This window comes from Lissotriton helveticus, chromosome 5_1 (assembly GCF_964261635.1).
Source record: "Lissotriton helveticus chromosome 5_1, aLisHel1.1, whole genome shotgun sequence".
NCBI lineage: Eukaryota > Metazoa > Chordata > Amphibia > Caudata > Salamandridae > Lissotriton > Lissotriton helveticus.
This window is the reverse complement of record NC_136065.1, coordinates 1,957,254,958-1,957,277,700: the sequence shown is the minus strand read 5'-3', so window position 1 is coordinate 1,957,277,700 and position 22,743 is coordinate 1,957,254,958. Positions and strand designations below refer to the sequence as shown.

Below are 22,743 nucleotides of genomic sequence, written 5' to 3'. Positions count from 1 at the left end.
CAATGATTTTGAGTAAAGTGGCGTAGAGTGCAGAGGTGTAGAATAGAGTGGTCTAGAGTGGATTGCAGTGGCGCAGAGTAGATTGAAGTGGCATAGAGTGGAATGGCACAGATTGTGTATTTTACTGTGCAGTGGTGCAGAGTAGATTAGAGTGGAGCAGTTTAGACTGCAGTGGCGTAGAGTGTAGTGGTGTACAGTACATTGGCGTTAAATGGTGCAGTGTAGAGTACAATGGTATAGAATGCAGAGTCTTGGACTAGAGTGTCGTGGTGCACAGTAAATTAGAGTGGCATAGACTGGATTGGTGTAGAAGGTACTGGCGTAGAGTTTAGTGACGTATAGTGCATTGGTGGTATTATGCATAGGCGTAGAGATCAGTAGAGTTGCAGAGTTCGAGTGAGGTGGCAAAAAGTGCAGTGGAGCAGAGCAGAGTAGATTAGAGTTCAGTGGCAGAGAGTGCAGTGTTATTGAGTAGAGTGCAATGTTGGAGAGGTGCAGATTGGAGTGGTGCACGGTAGAGACCAGTGGCTTAGAGTGGAGTGTAGGGCAATGGCGCCGAATGCAATGGCGATTATTGCAGTTGCGTAGTATACATTGTTTCAGAATAGAACGGAGTGGTGCAAGGTAGAGTACAGTGGCGTGGAGTAGACTAGAGCGACGTAGAGTGGACTGGCATGGAGTGTACGGGCGTGAAGTGTTACAAAAAAGAGTGCATTTGCATAGGATGCTGCGTTGCTGAGGAGAGTGACATAGAGTGGAGTGGTGCTTATTAGAATAGTGTGGGATAGAGTGCAATGGTACAGAGTAGAGTGCTGCAGAGTAGAGTGCAATGGCATGGAGCGGTGAAGAGTAGAGTGGAGTAGGGTAAAGTGGAGTATGCATGTACTGCCATTACAGACAACACATCCTCAATTGAAATGACCATTACATTTGCACAGACCTACAGTTTAACTGATGAAAAGTGTACAGCGCACAAGCGATAATGTGTGGAAATTTCATCACCTAGTGTATTGATTTGTTTTGGTAGTATTAAAGTATTTGTTCCCACCACACTTCAGAATTACCCAAAAATGTGCTTCATTTGTGCTGTCATAATTGTAATTGCATTTATATAGCGCTTACTTCCCCTGATGAGGCATCAAAGTGCTTTTCGGCGAGTAGCGCGCTACTCTGGAACCCAAAAATAATTAGTAGTGAATTAGTATAGAGAATTATGAAATTAATTTGAGCTTTGGACATGTGAGTTTATTATTTGGATTGGAAAAGGATAGTGGAGGGATAGAAGATGGAATGGTTTGAATTTATATAGCGCCTGTTACCCCTGATGAGGCGTCAAATCACTTTTTGGGGAGTAGCACGGTACTCCGGAACCCAAAAGTAGGATTAGTGGTGAATTAGTATAGGGAAATTTGAAATTAATTGGAGCGGTGAACATGTGAGTCTGTTAGTTGGATTGAAAAAGGATAGTGGAGGGATTGAAGAGGTAAGGGTCTTGAAAGTGTTTATTTGGAGATCAATAAGCAAATGGGAGGTAGAGGGGGAAGAGTCAGAGAGAAGGGTTTAGAAAGGCTTGTTTGGGAGCCCTCAATAGTAAAAGAGTTTTGAGATTATGTAAGGAGGGGTAGAAGAGGAAAGAGTCTAGAAAGGGTTATTTTGGGGATCATAGTAGAAGAATGGGAGTTGGGATGAGTCAGAGTGGAGGTTGAGGATATATTGAGAGAGGAATAGGGTGAGAAATAGGGTAGTGCATTGGAGAGAGTAGTAGAATGAGGTTTGGGATGAGTCAGAGAGTGGAGGTGGAAGATATATTGAGAGAGGTATAGGGTAAGCATTGCAGATGCTAAATTAGGAGTAAAGTAATACATATAAAGATACATGGAAGGTATACATGTATAAGGACGATAATCCAGATTTAAGTTGTATTTACTAAACTCAGACTTTCAAGTGTTGCTTTTCTTTAAGAGAATTCATTTGTTTACGTAATTTGTAAAAGAAAAATCATTAGTGAAGCAATTGTAGATAAATAATGATGATAAAAATGTACTTATTTATGCAGTGACCTATATACATGTTAAACATAGAATGATATAACCATAAGTAGTCTGTACGTTTCTTAAGCAGAACTAACAAATATCTCTATTAATAGACATTAATATTAAACACATTAATACAAAGGAATATACACATCTAGGTACATATGTAATCCAAATAAATGCTTATATACACAGGGATATGCTGTATTTTTATGTTTTAGTATGGTGGTTATATGGGGAAGAGCCAACCTTACTTACCTACCTTACCTTACCTTTTGAAGGTAAGGTAAGGTAGTAATTCGTGGATCTTATGTTCGGGGGTAAAGAGTTCCGTAGTTTGGTTGCTTGAACCGAGTAGGATATGCCCCCTATGGGTTTTTTATCTTCTAAGATGCGATTTTGAGGCGAGTTGCTAATCTAGAGCGGAGGTTCCTTTGTTTAATGTTTGTCATTTTTATTTCTGATGAAGAGTGGCCTTGTTCCTTGTATCGCTTTGGAGGTGAAAACAAAGTAGATAGAATGTGGAGCTTCTGGCAACCAATGTACGGCCTTCAAGGCCGGGGAGATGTGGGCTTGGTGCTTTATCTGTAAGAGTAGTCTAGCAGCTGCCTTTAACTTTTTTTGTGTGCTGGAAAAAAAATAACTTTTTACAGCCTTCCGACCAGCACCCCCTCAGTAGCCAGCTTGATTGTCACATACATTTTCTCACTTTGAATTCGGAGAAAGAAAAGTAAACACAAAGCTCCCTGGAAGACTGAGCCTGACATTTGACCTCTGTCTTTGATTGCACAGCAATGTGACAATATGAGAACAAGATCTAAAGGCCTAATTACAAAACTCCAGTACTAGTGGAAGAATACAGTAAATCATGTTTGGGCAAGAGAAGGGACGTACTCAAGCTGGACAACCTAAAACAAAAAAAACAGCAAATAGAAAGCTAGCAAATGTGACTTACAAATCACAAAGCCAATGGTGAACGACGGCGAAATGTATTCCCAGAGAAGCTTTCTGAATGTCCACAAGATGTCGTTAGCAAACCAGACAACTGCGCTGTCTGATAGACTTAGACCTAAAAAGGGGCAGAGAAAGTGATCAAAGCTGGAGGAATGAATGAGTTTTTTTTTAAATGTAACAAATACAGATAATCAGTGATAGTCCTCAGTGATAGCAGGGGCAATTGCCACAGCAGTAAATATCATTGCTCCCCTAAAACATTTAAAAACTCGCCCAGCTCAAAAACAAGAAGTCTGGTATTCAGAGCATCTTAGGTCATTAAAACAAGCAGCTAGAAAACTCGAAAAGAAATGGAGAATATCTAAACTGGCCGAGGACAAAAAAGGTTACTGGCATTCTCTCTCCTCATACCACAAAGCCATTCGTGTTGCACGAAAGAACCACATTGCATCCCAGCTTATGACTGCGGGAAACTCTCCTAGAGTGCTTTATCAAATACTGCAATCTTTCGTGAAACCTATGGCTTGTGAAAGTACGGAGCTAGCATCGCAGCAACTCTGCAACGACTTTTCGCTATTTTTTACTCAAAAAATAGACGGAATTTATGAAAAAATTATCAACTCTACTCCATCCTTTGATGGAGAAAAATCATCTCCTAGGTCAATGGTAGAGACAGTTGCAGAAACTTTCTCCACCCACCCCCTTGACAGGTTTCCACCTATTTCTTTAGAGGAGGTAACATCCCCAGATTAAAAGTGGATGCCCAACTGACATCATTCTGGCAAGATTAATGCCTATGCTGGCCAATGTTCTAGGCCCTGGGATTCAAAAACTTGTGAATCTCTCCCTTAACAACGGAGAAGTCCCCATGGAATGGAAAAGGGCATCGGTCAGGCCTATCAGGAAAAACTCAGTTATCCCATGGACAGAATTCAACAATGTAAGGCCAATATCTCTTCTCCCGTTCTTGGGCAAACTTGTTGAGAAATATGTCAATTGACATCTATCTAACTATGTGGAGTTGGCAGGTGGATTGACTATTCTCAATCGGGTTTCCGGCCCAAGCACAGTACCGAAACCACCTTGATGTCAGTCGCAGACGATCTACATATGTATCAGGACAAGGGCTTCTCCGTGATCCTGGTACTATTGGACCTGTCAGCGGCGTTTGACACCGTGTCTCACAACATCCTGACAACTCGGCTGGCCAACATTGGCTTGAATAACAAGGCTCTAGCCTGGCTTAGGAGTTTTCTATCTAACCGGACCCAACGTGTGACCTTGGGGGCCTATCGTTCAGAAGAGACTGAGATCTCAAAAGGGGTGCCACAGGGCTCTTGTTTGAGCCCCACCCTCTTTAATATCTATGTGGCACCCCTGGCCAGCATCATGAGAACGTATGGCTTTATTCCGGTGTCCTACGCCAACGATACCCAGCTCCTCTTCCCTTTTAAACATCTCACCCCCGAGGTTAAGAACTCCTTTTCCCAGGGTATGAAGGCTGTGGCGCATTGGATGTCCACCAACTATCTTCAATGCAATGTCGGTAAGACCGATGTCATGTTGTTTGGAGAAGCAAAACTGCTATGGACTCCGGACTGGTGGCCACAGCAGGTTGTAAAAAATGTAGGAGTCAGACTAGATCAGGAACTCTCATTAAAGCAGCATAGCAACTACGTTGTGGGTTCATGCTACCACGTAATTGGGCTCTTACGGAAAGTATTCCCTCTGCTTCCCGACTCAGTCAGAAAAACACTGGTGCAGGCTCTTGTTTTAAGTCGCATAGACTACTGCAATGGCCTGTTTCTGACCGCTAATGAAGGAGTTCTAGCAAAACTCCAAGTGGTTCAAAACACTGCAGCTCGATTAGTCCTTAACGCCCCTACCCGAACCCCTTCCAAACCTCTATTGGCAAAACTTCATTGGTTGCCCATAAAACAGAGAACCAAATTCAAAACTTGCTGCATTATTCATAAATGCCTTAACGGTTCAGGGCCCGAATACCTAAAAAACAAATTCATCCCCTACGTTCCTACACGCTCCCTCAGGTCCAGTGACCAGGATTTGCTATGTGTCCCTCGGACTAAGAAGGCTAGACACGGTGGTAAGGCACTGTCTGTGGCTGGACCCTCTCTTTGGAACAGTCACCCTAGAGTCCTCAGACAATGCTCAGAACACCTTCAATTTAGGAAACCACTTAAAACCCAAACCCAATGTTAATTCGACCTTGCACGCGCTGTGTGCGCTTCAGGACCAGAGCTGCTGCTCGTTTTTAAAATACCTCGTTTTTCATCTAATTTGGATTTATTTTAATTGTCCCCTGCTTTTAAACTCCGCCTGGCCCTCACCTGCACTCTAACTTGTGGGAACTACACCGCTGTTGGGCGGGTCCGCTTCCTCGCGTAATTTTCATTCCAGTAGCGCCATATTGGAAGTACTTTGTGCCGCTTTTCGGCGCTAGCAGGTAGGCTTGACGCTCTAGTCGTCAGAAGGACGCTAGGCGTGTACTTAAATCAGTCATGCAGACGCGCAGCGGTAACGCGCAGCGGGGACGCCTGATTGACGCCGGAGTTACGCCGGAGTTACGCCGGAGTTACGCCAGAGTTCAGCCCGTCTGCGCCCGTCCGCGTTGAGGACGCGCTGCAGGACGGGCTGGACCCTGGGACTTCCGATGTATACGTGTCCCCCTCCCGGGATGATTTGTATTGCACCCTCGTGTCGCTGAGACCCCCTGCGCTTTGCTGCCATCATCGGCTGAGACCGGAGGTACTGCTTCAGGCCCGTTCTTGTCCTTCCTGTAATATTTCCCTTAATTGCTCTATTCAGACCAATATGCATCTTATCCCTTCTACGCCTGTTAGTTATATCTCCCAATCCAAACAGGGCTTTTTGATCAATGCACGCTCTTTGATCAGACATGGGATTGAGTTTCACGACTTTGTTAGTACGAGGCATCCAGATTGGGTCTTTGTCACCGAGACGTGGGCCTCTGAGTCCTCTGGCCATGATCTGCTTCTGGCCATACCTGAAGGATACACGCTCCTAAGGTTAGATAGAGAACGCTGTAGAGGTGGTGGAATAGCCATTCTCTTTAAATCTACTCTTTCGTGCACTATAAAAACCCTATCGGCCCCTTCTGATCCCTTTGAGGCCCTATACTTTTGTATTGTGCATGCCCCTTCGAGCTCTTTTGCTGGTATTTTACTTTATAGGCCCCCCGGATCCAGAGCTAACTTTTGTCCAGAACTCTTTAGAATTCTGGAACCCTATTTTGGCAGACCTCATCTCACCATTTTGGGGGATATCAATTTTCACTTAGATGATTTGGCCTCGAAAGATACCTCCTCTCTGCTGAATTCTTTGGAGGCATGCGATTTTGTCCAAAGAGTTCTCCACCCGACCCATAAGGCGGGGCATATCCTTGATGGGATTTTTTCGAACGACTCTAGACTAGTTGTTGGTATGCCGATACCAATCACTTGGTCTGACCACCTAGTAGTCCCTCTGTCCCTAGATATCCCCTGCTCTAATGTTAACTCAGGCACTGGTAAAAAACACTCTAAAAGGAGCTTCAAAAATTTTACCAAGGAGGCTCTCGCCCCTTTTATTTTTAACACCAATATTACATCTCAGCGGAAGGTGGATGAGTCGGCTCAAGAACTCACCGATGCTATCACCAGAGCCGCTGCTGAACTAGCCCCTCCCTCCTTGAAATCTGTAGCTCGACAGAAGCCAACTGCCCCTTGGTTCTCAGCCGATTTGAGGCTTCTTAGACGAAAATGCAGACAGAAGGAACGTGGGTGGCGTAAATCCTGGGATCTCAAAGATCGAGAAGGCTACAAGAGCCTGTTACGAGAGTACAAAAATAGTCATCAAGGAAAAACAGGATTATTTTTCCAACCTAACCTGTTCTCTAACATCCTCTAAAGAGCTATTTAAAATAGTGGACTCACTGTGCTCTCTCCAGGTTCCAGACCCTGTGGTTGCTTCCCAGGAGCTATGTAACGATATATCAGACTTTTTTTACAAAAAGATAGATGATATCTACATGGCTCTACAGTCACAAAGGAACTCCTTGAGTTCTGAGGACTCTTCTAGAATTAAACTGCTGGAATCTTGGAATAGAGACTCCCCCCAGTCCCTTGAACACTTCCCTGCTCTTTCTTTGGAGGGTCTCAATAGCCTGCTGGACAAAACAAAATCGTCTTCCCCACTCGATCCAGTTCCTCTGAAACAACTAAAGAACTGTAGAGACATCATTCTCCCTCCGATGCTGGAAGTAATGAATGGAGCCTTGGAACAGGGCATTTTTCCGTTACTTTGGAAGAAAGCCATTGTAAAGCCGCTGCTGAAAAAGACCACCTTGGACCCCGGAGTACTGAAGAATTTTAGACCCATCTCTCTGCTGCCGGCCCCTGCTAAGATGTTGGAGACCCATTTGAACTTACATCTTTCTAACTTCCTTGATACCTCAGGTTTCTTGGACGGGTCCCAACATGGCTTCAGAAAGCTGCATAGCACGGAGTCTGCCTTGACGAAAGTCATGGATAACATCCGCAGAAAAGTGGATTTGGGTCAAACCACCGTTCTGGTGCTGCTGGATCTTACAGCAGCATTCGACACCCTGTCTCCCCTTACTTTAACATCTAGGTTAAGGGAGGCAGGGGTAGAAGGACCGGCCCTCAGTCTCCTGAGCTCCTTCTTACACCAACGAGAGCAGCGTGTCATGCTAGGTGAATACCTCTCCCCTGTTAAGTCTTTGCAATGTGGGGTGCCACAGGGGTCGGCATTGAGTCCGACCCTGTTCAACATCTACGTGGCCCCCCTTGCAAGACTAGTAAGATCTCAGGGGATGGAGGTAGTGTCGTATGCCGACGACACGCAGATTTTGGTATCCCTGACCCACTCTGTGAATGAAGCCGCATCAAACTTTAGGGCCTGCATGCAACTTGTTGCAGAGTGGATGATTTCCAACTCCCTAAAGCTGAATGGGGATAAGACAGAGGTCCTGGTCTTTGGCAAAGACCAGGACATGTGGTCAGGTGAGTGGTGGCCTCCTTCTTTAGGTAGCTGCCCCACACCCACACAATCTGCCAGGAACCTTGGTGTCATCTTTGACACCCAGCTCTCTATGGAGCTTCAGGTCAACAGAACGGTGGCCACCTGTTGGGGCGTCATCAGGACCCTGAAAAGGATCGTCCACTATCTTTCCCCACAGGCACGGAAACAGGTGGTGATCGCCCTTGTTGGCTCAAGGCTCGATTACTGTAATTCACTGTACGCCGGGGCCAACAAGGGCCTTTTGCAGCGTCTGCAGGTCATACAAAATGCGGCAGCGCGGTTTGCTCTCGCCCTGCCCTGGTTGGCATCTATGACCTTGGCGAGGAAGAATCTCCACTGGCTCCCTATTCCCTCAAGGGTTACGTTTAAACTCCTTTGCCTTACATATAAGGCTCTAACTGCAGGCTCGACTGATGCCCTTGGTTCCCTACTTACTAGATACGTTCCGAGCAGATGCCTACGCTCCAGTGAGCTTAATCAACTGGTAACCCCTCGAGCCAAGAAGGCTAGGTGGGGGAGCAAAGCCTTTTCTATACTGGCACCTCAGATGTGGAATTCACTCCCCCTGGAGATCAAGTCACTGCCTTCCCTCGACCTCTTTAGGAAGTCATTGAAAACTTGGCTTTTTATTAATGCATACAAGTAAGCTCTGTTTCTGTCTGCTAAAAGCCTCTTATTTGACTTAGGCGCCTTGACGCCCACTGGGCATAGCTGCGCATTACAAATGCCTTTTCATTCATTCATTCATTCATCTGTTCCAACTCTAATCATCCAATCTGGCTAAACTACTATACATCTTACCGTTGTGGCTGCTAAAGCGCAGAGATACTCCTCCGGGAGTTGAATCAAGCGCTATATAAACCCGCAAATAAATAAATAAATAGCTGCCTATGCAGGGGCTTAGTGGGTGCCATATTGCCCTTCTTAATTAAAGAGTAGGCTGCGTTGCTTCTAAGTAACAGTTGTATATTTTTGTGCCATTGTGGATCTACATAATCTGTACATTTGATGTGCCTGTCCTTATTCTTATTGGATCCATCTTTACAGGCATCACTCTCTTGCAAAGGTATGGTGTTCCTGAATATATAAGCTAAACCCTGGATTACAGCTACTTCTGATGCCCACAACAAAGTTTCCAAGGGGTACCAAATATTGTGGAGCCATATCTTAGAAATTCCTGTTGCCTGCTAATAATTTCAATTAGTGTTGGCCATCAATGTGACAGAGGATGGTACAACCATTCTACCTGGGAACTAAGATTTATGTTTATAGACTAACTGCGACTTTAAGAACCAATACCTGGGATTTACATTAGGACTAAGAAGACAGTTGTGGGTTTAGGAAGACTGACCTCAATGGAATACTACCCAAAGATGAAATCCTGAGTGTCCAACGGCTCAATTTGAGCAGGTATAGACTCAGCTGGTGTACCAAGTAGATCAAAAACAGTGTATGCTCATCACACCTGTCCTGCTGTGTTTCACTACGGCTTTCACTGTTTCTTGTATTAGCCATCTGGGCTGCAAGGTCCCTCCAGCTACTGGGCAACTCATTTCCTCTGTGTTAGGTTCTGTATAAAAAGCAAGGTCTATAGATCCTTAACCTGGACGGTATTGCCAATTTGTTATAGGTAAGGGGAGGAGGTTGACTAAAGGTACTGGACCTTTCTGATCTCTTCTTATAATGGTAGAGAAATAAGTGAGTGCATACTCCTGCTTAATTAATTGTTTTGATCAAGAAACTGTATAGTTCCAATTTGATAGTCTTTGTATTTATAATGTTTTATTCTTTTATCTTATGTTTTTAATCTCCATCCTTATTTCATGATACATAGGTTGTCATGATTTTCCAAGGTATTACAGAAAGTTGTTGCAGCAGCCGACACGTGTTTCGCCCTTTGGTGGTCAGTTGGACCAGGGCTTTCTCAAGGTTTATATAATCTGAACAGGCAGAGTTTGTCTTTTGGCATAAAGTTTGGCAAAATGTTTTACATCAAACCACACAAGCCGAAACAGATATATTTTACAATCAACAGGCAGCAGGTCCTGGGAAAAATCCCTTGTTGGGATGAACAAAGTGACATGTTCTTTTCCTCATCTTCTCTGTGAGCCTTTCCATGCATGCTTAATCAGCTAGGCCTTCGTGAGTGTCATCTAGGTCAGGGACTTGTGCTTTCCCTATCTGGACAGTTGCACTTTCTCTTCTGTCAGGGCCGAAAGACGATGCCTTATTGTCTGCCCTTATGGCAGAAAACAGCAAACTGCACCCTGTTCTCTGAAAGGTATCTTTGTACAGGTACTAACAGAACGGTCTCCGCAGGGCAAAAGGCTAAATGTTTATTGCTTGAGTGGGGCATTTTGTATCCTGTTTTGGCGTCAAATGGTGGGAAGCTTCATTAAAAAAAAAAACCTAAAGACTACTCGAAACGGAAATGCTAGTTTTACCATCCTTTTCCTGCTGCACGTAGAGCTACACCTAATTTAATCCAGTTAGGATAATCTGTAGACTGGGGTCAGACAGCGTTCTGTTGGCTCCCCTGGTTAGGCTGGGCTCAGCATAAAACAAGGAGGAGAGACGTAGGTTTCAGGTACAATTAAGGAAACTCTGATTTAGTTGGGAGCAGCTACTTTTTCTGGGTAGGAAGCCAATGATCAAAGTGCTTTGAAGATCATCATGCAGAGGGGTAAAAGGGAATCTTCAGAAGAACCCTAGAAAAAGTAGCTGCTGATACGATTAGGAAATCATGTTATGGCTACCCTTGAATTGCAGTTCTGGGTTTAAAGATATGCCATGCAACCATCAGTTGGATATTCCAATAGAGCAATCAGATTGTTCTGTGATTTCTCTTGTCTGGGTCCACTTGCAGCAATATTCAGAAGCACTTGGTTTTCACTGTCTTGATAATGATGCATTTATGGCCTACAAAATGGCATTCTAAGCGCTTCATCAACTTTGCAAAGGCCATCTGATTAAACGCTTTTAAGCAATCTGAAATACACTTTGAATTAGACGAAACACATGGATTTCAGTGTATTCAGGTTAAGTGTGAGATGCCATTACTAGGGTCAAAAAAGGGAATCTAAAATAGTTGTTGACTAGTACATTTAAATACAGAGGGTTAAAAGCATGCAATATTATATAGTTGTATAAGGAATTTTAAAGAAACAAAAAAGCGAAGGTAACTTATGTGAAGGCTTGGGAGAAGCGTCTACAGAGATATCTGACTTATATTGGGTGCAGAGTTGTAAGAAATGTAGAGTTGTAAATTCCTTTTTACAGTTCTGTAAGGGAGCATGAATGCAAAGCATGTATTATATGATATTTTAGCCAGACCGGGTAGATATCTTTTTTTTTTTTTTTTTTTTGTAAGACCTTTATTAACACAAAGCAAAGTACACAGCATGAGCCTACAACCCTGGGGCCGGCTCGCTACGTTGATATCATCTTCTGGCAGTTGTCACACGTGTCATTATGAACAGCACAGTCTTTTAGATTTGAGCTACCGCGTATACCATCTGTAGGCCTCCTAGCCGTAAAATAGTGTGAGTCTTACATTTTCACATTTTATAGAAAGGAAAAACAGAAATGGAACATACCCCAACTAAGACCTCATAGCTCCACCCCACATAGCCTAGACATCAACTATGACAACAGTACCCTTATCCACCAAGTGCCTCCACCTTCAGCCCCGGGCCTACGCACCATATAACACCCCCGGTAGTTTTGTATAGAAGGAACTCACTCCTCCTCACTTTCCTGCAGCGAAGTAAGGTAGCCTGTTAAGAAACACCAAATGTCCTTTGGTCTGGATTTCGCTGGCAGTTGCTCCTCATATGTTTGCAATTTGTCTCGGCAGACGCTCATGTCATGAAGCCACTGTTTCTGCGTCGGTACCTTACGGCTGTGCCAACATTGTGCCACCTGCCTCTTCGCTAACAGCAAAGCAATTGCACAGAACCTGCGCTTTAATGCCCTGATCTGCGGCATTATACCCAATAAACAGATTTTGGGAGTACATTGCACCTCCTCCTCCAGCATTACCGCTAATGTGCCCGTTACCTCCTCCCAATACCCCGCCACCCTAGCGCAGTTCCAGGCCAGATGTGCAAAATCCGCACCCTCCTTACCACATCTCTTACACCGGTCATCTTCCTGTAATCCAAACCTAAACATTTTCGCCGGTGTATAGTAGATTTGGTGAAGGAATTTAAAATGAATAATTCTTAAATTGCCGTTGGGTGTCAGCATCAGCGTCAAGGCGCACGTGCTACTCCATTCCTCATCTGTCAATGGGGTGTCCATTAACGCATCCCACCTCCCCCTAGCTTTCTGTGTGTGTCCCGCCAACTCAGATTGCGCAACTGTATACAATCTGGACACCAGGTGTGAAAGATCAGTTGTGGTAATCAGCAGTTGCAGCGGTGCAAAGCATTCTGGCTCTGCTGGGAAAGACGGGTAGTGTTCCCTCAATGCCCTGGTCAATCTGTAGTATGTGAATCTAAACATGGGAGTTTGATTTTGAATATAGGTTAATTGGTCCAGTCCTACGAATGTGCCCTCTTTAAACACATCACCCATTCTATCAATACCCACCCTGCTCAGCAAAGACATTCCAACCTTTTCCCTAGTTACGGATAAGGCCTGATGGTGCAGCAATGGCAAGGCCGGTGCATATAGCGGGGTCTTGTGGGCCAATTGTCCAAGCCTCTGCCATGCTGTGACCGTGGCGTCCACTGTGTTGATATCTTGTGCATGTAGTGGTGGCCGTGTGTGTGTGATGATTGCGGAGAGGGGGACAGGATAGGCATCACCCTCTTCAATGGCCGTGTGCGTAAGATATGGAACCGCGTGGTACCAATACGCAGCAAATTGCGCCTGTGCACAAAGATAATATAGAAGGAAATCCGGCACACCGAACCCTCCTAGTGCGAACGGTAACGTAAGTGTCTGTAAGTCAATTCGTGCCTGCTTGCCCGCCCATATCAACGTCCGCACCAGGGAATTAATACGGCGGAATATTGCTTGTGGTGGTGTGATCGGTATGTTGTTAAACAAGTATAACAACTTGGGTAACACGTTCATTTTCACGATAGCTATTCTATCCGCCAATGATAACGGCAGGTGGATCCAACGGTGGATTTTGTCCTCCAGTTTAGAGATTACCACACCATAATTCGCCTTTAGCACCTCATCCGGATCTCTATGATACATGACCCCTAGGTACCGAATCGGTTCTTGTTGCCATTCTAATGGGAAATCCACGTCAAAGGTCGATGTAGTGTCAGTGAGAGGTATTATAGAGGATTTAGCCCAGTTAATCGCCAGCCCTGAATGTCCGCCGAATCTGATGTATTCCCTAAGCAGCGGGTTCAAGTTCGTTTCTGGGTCCCGGACGTATAGTAACATATCGTCCGCGTAGAGTGATATGTGCAGAGGTCTGGCCATAAATTTCAGCGCCGATTCTTTATAGTTCTGTCGCACTATGCAAGCAAGTGGCTCCAGCGCTAGCGCAAATAGCAGCGGCGACAGCGGACAGCCCTGCCGAGTACCACGCTCAATAGTAAATTGATCAGAGACATAGCCATTTATCCTTACTCTCGCACGCGGTTGTGTGTAAAGCAAGGAGACCCATTGCACAAATCGTTTGGGGAACCCCATTCTATTTAGGACTGTAATCATGTAGCGCCATTCAATGGAATCGAATGCTTTGGCTGCGTCTAGCATGACTGCCACTGCCTTTACCGAGGGTTGTAGATAATGTGAGAGTGCAAATAAGGACCTGGTATTATGTGCGGTAGATCTGGTGGGTACAAACCCAGTTTGATCCGGAAGGACCAGCCTGGTCATCAAGGGGGACAGTCGACCCGCTATGAGTTTAGCGAGGATTTTCGAATCCACGTTGATCAGGGACAGGGGTCTATAGGAGTCGCATTCCTCTGGGTCTTTGGATGGTTTTAGCAGAGCTATGATCATCGCTTCGCGTAATGATTGAGGAAGCAATGCCCTATCAAAGGAAGCGCCATACATTCGCACCAGATGAGGAGCTAGACTGTCCGCAAACTGTTTATAGAATTCGGTGGTGAATCCGTCGGGGCCCGGTGCTTTGCCATTTTTCAAGGAGCCAATCACCTCAGTAACCTCTTCCACCGTTATTGGCCTAGCTAAATATTCCCTTTGTGCATCTGATAACCACCCAATCGCTACATCATTCAGATAGTCACAAGTGTCTTCCGCAGGTGCTGTGGGTTGTGATCTATATAGGGAGCCAAATGAGTCTACAAAGCATTTCAGTATGTCCTCAGAGTGTGTTTGCAACGCCCCGTCCCTTGTCTTAACTCTAAGTATCGCTGCCTGTCCCCGTCCTTCACAAATTTTACGAGCTAGTAGTGCCCCCGGCCTTCCCCCCTCTCCAAATGCTCTAGCCACTAGTGGGCGATCTAGGTATTTTATTTCAGACTCCAGAAAGCCGGTATGCTCAGTATGGACTTCCCTGAGTTCAGTCAGCAATGCAATATCCTGTGTGGTTTCATATCCCAATTCCAGTTCTCTCATCCGCTGCTCACATCGGCGGATCTGATTTCTAATGTCTTTGAGTACCCCTATAGTGGTGCCAATGCAGACCCCCCTAATCGTGGCCTTGAACGCCTCCCACAGTAGGCATGGGTCGTCCGTACTTCGTGTGTTGATATCAAAATAATCTTTAATCGCTGTTGTAATGGTGTCAGCGTAGACTGTGTCCGAGAGGGCCCGGGAATTAAATCTCCATTGGAAGGGGGGGGGGGGAGTGTAGCGTGGAACGGCCACGTTTAACAGCACCGGATTGTGGTCTGACAGTGTGCGGGGCAGTATCTGTATTCGATGCACCCATAAGGCCCAGTCTCTTGTACCCAACCAGTAGTCCAGCCGAGACCAGCTATTATGAGAAGCTGTTATGTGCGTGGCGCCTGGTGTGTCAGAGTGATGTAGCCTCCAAAGATCCGCTAATGCCAAATCGGACATCATGTGGCCCAACATCTGCCGCGATTGCTTATGCTGCTCAAATGAAGTAGTGGATCTATCTAGTCCGTCCTGCAGTGTCACATTCCAGTCCCCCCCGCACAGTATGTGTGTGTTAGCATGTTTTTGCAAGTGGTCCCACACTTCCCTGTAGAAGTCCGGAGCATCTGTGTTCGGCCCATATATGTTAAGAAGCGTTACTCTTTGGCCCCTCAATGTGCCCGTAACCATCACGTACCTACCAGAGGGATCCTGTGTGACCTGTTGTGCCTCAAAACCTACCCCCTTCCTAATCAATATCATCACTCCACGGGAGTAGGAGGAGTAAGATGCCCTGCACACATAACCAGCCCACCTCGCTCCCAGGTTTGCGTGAGTTTTTGGTGCGATGTGTGTTTCCTGCAGAAACGCTATATCCACATTCCATCTGGTAAGACTTGTAAAAATCTGTCTAATTTTCTGAGGCCTCGAGAAACCCCGTATGTTCCAGGTAAGAACGTTCATGCCTTGTCTGTCCGTATCACTCGAACCCATTGACATCAGATAATGTGAGATATAACCTATACATACAACCCTGTGTTGCAATAGATGCGCACCCGCCTACGGCCCAATAGTCATTCATATTCTTGATATACAGATACGGTGGAGAATCTAGGAAGACCGGGTAGATATCTTGACACTTAATTGCAAAGATTCCCTGGAAAGAGGGACAATACGTCACATATGGTGAAGTAGCCTCATGCCAGCCAAATACTGAAAGGGACTGCTATCTTCAATAATAAGGTGTGACACCACTCAGGAGAAATACTACTCTTCGATATGTTTTGAAAGTGATGTTGTCAAAACAAAATTTGCTTTCTCGAGCCATATATGTGTAAACTGATTGCCAGTTTATGAGTTGCTGGAAGATCAGCGATGTTATAATAACCCTATCCCACTTTCTCTTGAATTATGGTGGAATACCATTAGGAATTTGTGTATAAAGAAGAAAATCTTAGCTTAGTTCTAGATAGACACTTAAAATGTGATACATTTTGAGAGCAACTAATAGAGCAGGCTGGTATCCGCACTTACAAGGTGGCCTTACCGAAATATGTGCATTCAGTGTGAAAATGAATACAGTGTTTATAAAAATGTTAGTGATTATTCTTGGCTTCTTTATATATTGGGTTCCCTATTTTGTGTTAAGATATCCAGGTGTATTACGTTTAAAGTGCTCTAAGGCCTCACGCACATTTTGCTGAACTATATATTAAGTATTCAATGAAGAGTAATGTGGAGACTAAATAAAGTTTAACAAAAAAATGTATGGAGGGAAGAAAGTAGTATAGACCCATATTCAAGGAATTGCAGCGTCTGATGAAAATAAGAAGGGGATAATAAGAAGAAGGGCGTCTGCCTGATCTGATGGTTGGGGAACAGAGGCAAGTTGGAAAGAGGAGAGCAGGCATGAGGTTTTAGACAGGGTGGCGTCAATAATTTAGTCTTTAGAATCTAGCTGCACTTACAGCAGTTAAAGATTAATGTGGAGTTAAATTCTGTTTCATTCTAATACAGTGTTTGTAATTGTATACGTCCATTAACTTTTGATAGTGAAAGTTATGAATTCTAAAAAGTGGAATTGATGCCTATCGATGTATTGCATCTATTTGTTAACTGTGAGGAGTGTTCAAATAAACATTACAGTGCCAATATGTGTGGCAGCCATGTGATAGATTTAAGTTGAAGTTTTGGTATTGTGTGTCGATAAATATATTACTGCGGGCGATGGTATTGAAATGAATTCTTTGCAAAAGCAGCTGCTGATATTCCTTTATTTCTCTTAGAGCCCAGAAAAAAATGGAAACCTCCTCTTCATCACTGGTTCGTCCGAAGATCACTGGATACGGTTTACTGGTATGAATTTAATGTATACATGTCATATTTGTACAGCACAGATTTAGCAGAAAGGCAGTAGAACACTGTAAAGGGCCTGCTTAGTGCCTGTTTATGTTTGTGTCCCAGATCGTTTCATTACCACAGTTTTATTAGTAACTCACCTCAATTACTTTTTTTTCTTGTCTGCCCCTTTTGCCCCTTAAAGATTTATTTTATTCCTATAAGCTGACAGTACATACGTTCAGTGACCTTTAAGAAAAGAAAATCAACCCCTTTCTTGGGACAGGAAAATAATGAGTGTCCGCATGGCCTGAGAACTTTGGGCTCTGGAGATCGTGCCTCAGCCGGTAAAACTTCTTGTAAATTGATTTTTTTTAACATCTGGGCAAAGGTGCCTCTCACAGACAGTGAAAAATCCTGTGTTGTGAGCAGAGTTATTTATATATATTTTATCTTATACTCTTAGCGAAGTCAAGTTCTCCAATTTATACCTAGTTCTGGTGCACCATTCCAAATGCTTCTTGAAAAGTGCATTATGTGTAGGTTGGCCTTTGAGACTCGTTGAGTGAGGTGTATTGTTTCTTTAATGTGGTGGGAATACAGTGGTGTGCCTAATGTTGCTGCGCATAAGAGTGTGGTGTAGTAAAAAGTGTTAGAATAGACACTGTCACACATGTAAGTACATACCAATTTTAAACAGGACAGTATCAAATGTAGAATCAGCCATTGATATGCAACAATTGAGTCCACTTGGTAGCATCAGAATTCCCAAACCACTAGAGAAGCAGATAAGCTACCAAACGTAACAGTGGGCCAACCTATTGGCGGTACTCTAAGACCACTAAGATGGTACTATATGGAGTATCTGGCAAGTAGAGACAATAGAGCAAGAGAGAAGAAGGGAAAACATTGGGAAGGGTGGATGAGCACCGAAGACTGAGACCAAATCGTAAGTTTCGGTGGGGGAGTAGAGTCAGAAACTAAAGGTAGTGCAATATGCTGTAAAAAAGGACCCCTATAACAACGTTTATCAAGTCTAAGATATTGAAATCTGGGAATCATTATTTCAGACTCCCGTAATCCATGCTAACGCCATGCATGGATCGATTCCCCCCCTCTCCAAGTGTTCTTCCCTGGTTCTGTTTTCAAAAATTCAACGCCTCTCGATCAATCTGTAACCTCCATGAAAGATTTTAAGGGATCCTACGCTATGTTCAGTATGTCTGTATCTTTAGTTGTCTTATGAGACTCAAGCTTAACTCCCTTTCCAATGTGATTTTGTACGCAATGACCTAAGGATAGCTGCCCCTTTAGAAATGCATATCTCCCATATGCAAACTTTAAATGCGTCCCACTACCTTTCTACCTTAGACACCGACAATTCGTTAAAAGCAAAATATTCCAGCACGCCCGATTTTAATTTCAGATCTGAATATGGGGGTGCAAAAATTCTGTCCATTTCAATCATGAGGTGTCTAACTTTCAGAGAACAGGTAAGATCGCTGAACTGCAGCTCGATTGGCAAATGATTGTACAGGGTTCTGGGGAAAATATACAGCTTTCAAGTGTATTCCAAAAGGGACCGCGATGCTAGCCAAAAGTCTATATGGGAGCTAATGTCATGCATCTTTGAGTAGTATGTGTATTCTGACAGAGGGTTCATTACTCTCCATACATCAACCAAAGTGTATAACTGCATAACGTGGGACACCTCGAGACTACCTATACTGGATGGCCTATCTTGCTATGGTGATAACACTAAATTGAAGTGCCCTCCCACAACATCAGGATATCCAAAATGCTATGACATCTAAGCATAACATCATCGAAAAATTCAGGGGACATCAGCATTCAGGCCATAGGCATTTGCCAGAGCAAGTGGTGCTGAGTCATCTGGTTCCATCACTATCACAATCTAGTCCCTGCAGGTCCTCCACCCACTCTTTCAACGGCGTCGACCGAACATCATTGCCACCCTCGTTTTTTGTACAGATACTGTACGTTTGTTTGTATAAAATCTCTCAATAAAATCTATTTGAAATAAAAAATAAAAAAAGTACCAATTTATGTAGAATAGCCACTCCCCTGAAATATGTGGCATATGATGAAGAATGTTGTCCTAATTCAGAGGCAAAGGTGGATCGAACAGTCAGTAAAATGTATTTCCTGAAGTAAAGCAATACCAATTTTATGACAATCAAGGCTTGGCTTTAACAGGCGTGGTTGGCCTTAAGGGAATTAATCCCATATATATTCGATATAAATACTTTTAATATATTGTAAATCATGTTATTTATTCCTGTCCATAATTGCCTGAGATCGCCACCATATATAAAAGCTTACAGCACAAAATTTCTGGCATACCTGCCTAACTCCACCTCATTGTGAAAGCAAAAAATGTTTAAGAACCCCACAGACAGAAATCGTCACCCCCTCTCTTGCCATCTCAAGTCGTCGGATAATACTCTTCTCCCGAAGCAACAAAGCAAAATTCACTCAGTGATCCTCTTTGTCACCCTGGTTGCACTCTACGCTAAGGAGGGGGGGGCTTGGGGAGGGGGTCCCTGGCACCCTAGTGCATCTGGCCCAGGACGCATAATACAAAAATATACCCCGAAAAGCCCATCCAGCTTTCATCATCATCATAAATGAACTTACAAATGCATTCACTGAAGCATACAAACCATTAAACAGATAAGTAGGCACCTACTAATATGATCAAAATCCAGTTAACATATGATTATTATTGATCACACATCAAACCAACCATTGAGTATCATATTTGTGTGTTAAGTTCTAGTCGTATTCTCATTATTCATTTCTAGGTGCACATAAGAACACAGTGGCAAGACTCACAATTAGACATAGGTCATTGTCACTTGTTCAGTTTTGCCATGTTTTCATTTGTCTTTATTGGAGACCAGGTTGCCAGATGCAGACTTTAGTTTTTCTGTAGAACTCGGGGACATCACAATAAATTCAAGCACCAGTTCTGGCTGAGTTTAAAAAAAAAAAACTAAAAAAAACCTGCTTTACTATTATATTCAATTCTCAACTTAGCCGGATACATCATTGACTCTTTGACCGACTTCTTCCTCAATAATTTCTTGACTTCCAAAAATGATCTCCTGGCTTCCTGCAAACATAATGTGAAGATCGGATAAAAAGCATTGGGAAGCCGTTCCGCTGAAGGTCTTGGTTAGTCCTACTGAAATGTAACACTAAATTTTTCTACTTTTAATTGAGAAAGTGTGCAGTTTTAGGTCTCTGGCTTTGATCTTGGTGTGTCATGTGCGCCATGCAGGCCTTCAACAATAAACAATGAAGTCGATTCTCCTCGTCCAAAAGGGATTCCTTATTACCTGTGTGTTCCTTTTCATCATCTTCTAAGATAATGCACATTATTGTGGCATTAATGCCTTTTTAAGTTTTCATTCCTCAATTTCATCAGTTCAGGTTCCCTATGCAGTGTGGGCAATATATCCATAGTTTCACCTGTGAAGGATTCCACATCTGTTATTCGTGTATCGGAAACAGTCAGTTGGTGTCCTGCTTGGCAATTCTTTCATGTGATCTAGTCTCAGAGTTAGGTTATCAATCTTTCCATCAGTAGTCTGCACATAAAGGGCGGTTCCTCCTTTAGGACGGAGGAGTGTCGCCCCACCTGCTGCGCACGCAGCAATAAACCACAGTGAATACATTAGTAAAATGGTGTTGATCATCTACGAGGTGCTTGCTGGCGAGTATGAGGGCGTAGGTGATTTTGCAGCAGTAATGACATGCAAGTGCGCATGTTGGATTGGCCGGCTGGCTTGCTACAACCAGCCTGACATACGCACTTCTGCCTTACCAATCCAGCTGCTGTGTAACAGCCGTGGGATTGGTGACACCGGCCCCCGTCGTAAAAGGAACCCTGGGTTCACCTGCTCCATCCAATCCCGAAGCTTCTCATATGCTGAAAACAAAATAGCATTGAGAAGTGACATGATTGGTTATAGGTTTGCGTTAGCGTGACCAGCACGAAGCCTCCAAGGTAGAGCAGCGTGCAGGCGCTTGGGGGTGGACCTGCCTTTGTGGAAGAGTTCTACTATTTGTAACCACACCTTCGAAATACGTGGATGTGGTGAGAGCCCCGTCCCACACCTCCCCCCGGGACAGGAATGCATATTCTCGTCAAGCAAAGCAGAATGCACTCCAGCCGAAGCCTTTTCCGGGTATCTCTCCTCCCACATCCGCTTCCCACTTTCGCTTAAGTACGTCCAGAGGGGACAACTTCTCAAGATTTATATGCTTGTACAGACATGTGATTGCCTTAACCTTTCCTGCTGCTGTCTCTAAATATTGACACCCTAAAGAGACCTTAGGTTCCGCTTGGCCCTCTTTCCAGTGCGCACGAATAGCTGCAGTGAGCGCAGCATGGAGCAAGAAGTCCCCCCATCGTAGATCGAATCGCGCCTGTAAAACGCCAAAGGGCAGCATAATCCCGTCCTCTTCTAAACCCCCAATGTAGTCAGCCCCCCCTCTCATCCCAGTCATTTAGCTCCCGCCAAGAACCCCGTGGAGAAGCGTCTCGCACATAAAGAGCGGTATATCAGGGGTGTACAGCACTTTCAAACCTGCCCTCTGGAGGCTTCGCCTCCAACATTGTCGTGCTGTTTTAGGTCCTCAGGGTGGGCACTCAGTCGTACAGGAAGGTCCAATACTATTTGAGAGAGCTGCTGCAGCCCTGGTACTCCGCCTCCCTACTCCGCTCCTCGCAGTCTCATCGCCACTCACTGCGTCAACCACTGCAACTGTGTAGCTAAATAATAAGTTTCGAAGTCAGGCACGGCCCATCCAACCTCTGACCATGGACGCATCAGTACTTTCAGGGCAACCCTCCGTCTCCCAGCTCCCCATAAAAACCCCGGTGTTCATGGATGTGAGTTGTTTGAATATCCGCGCAGGTATCCAAACAAGCAGGGTTCAAAAATAGTAGGGGAAGCGCCACCATTTTGAGTAAAGTCACTGCCCAGCTACTGACAATGGCAGTGTTCCCCAAAAAGCAAAGCTGCTTACTGCTCGAACGATGTTGCCCTCCAGTATATCTGATCTAGAATGATATATCTGGACCCCCAGATAGGGGAGGCACCTACATTCCCATCTCACTCCTGCTATGTCCTGCAAGTCAGTTCTATTGCTATCTGTGGGGAACAAGCATGACTGAGCCCAAGTAACTCTAAGGCCAGACATCTCCCCTAGTTCATGCAGTACCGCCTTCGCTCCCAGTAATTCCCTCTCCGTGTCTTCTAGGAACATAAGCAGGTCATCCACATGTAGGGCTATATGATGAATTTAAAATATCTCTCAGTTCTAACTTTCGCTGCCAATGGCTCCATAGCCAATGTGAACAAAAGAGGGGAAAGGAGCATCCCTGTCTTGTGCCCCTGGTCACCTCGCAAGCTTCAGATATCACCCTTCCTGTCCGGACCTACAGTGTAGAGGATTTATAAAGTAAAGCCGTCCATGCTATGAAGCCTTCCCCAAACCCAAATCTGGCCATGACATGAAAGAGATCAGGCCATTCCAAACTGTCGAAAGCCTCCTCTATATCAACGGCAATTATTGCAGCGGTGGCTTTGGGGTAAGAGTCCGCTTCGAGTATTTGCAGCAATCTCCGAACGTTTAGGGCCATATTCATAGTAGGAATAAAACCGGACTGATCGCGATGGCTTATGGTTGATATGTAGGGCAACAGACGGGTGGTTAGGATACGGCTGAATATCTTATAGTCCGTGTTAAGCATGGATAGCGGAGGATACGCCGTCCTGTCCCATGTCTG

At 44.5% G+C, this 22,743-nt stretch overlaps 1 protein-coding gene across 1 annotated transcript in view; it reads left to right on the top strand.

The window, feature by feature from the left end:
- CWC25 (CWC25 spliceosome associated protein) overlaps positions 1 to 22,743 on the top strand; it is a 132,727-nt gene that overhangs the window by 74,261 nt on the left and 35,723 nt on the right. Inside the window, exon 6 of the mRNA XM_078645622.1 lies at positions 16,871 to 16,940. Within this exon, the coding sequence (XP_078501748.1) occupies positions 16,871 to 16,940 (70 nt within the window). The remainder of the gene's footprint in view (positions 1 to 16,870; positions 16,941 to 22,743) is intronic.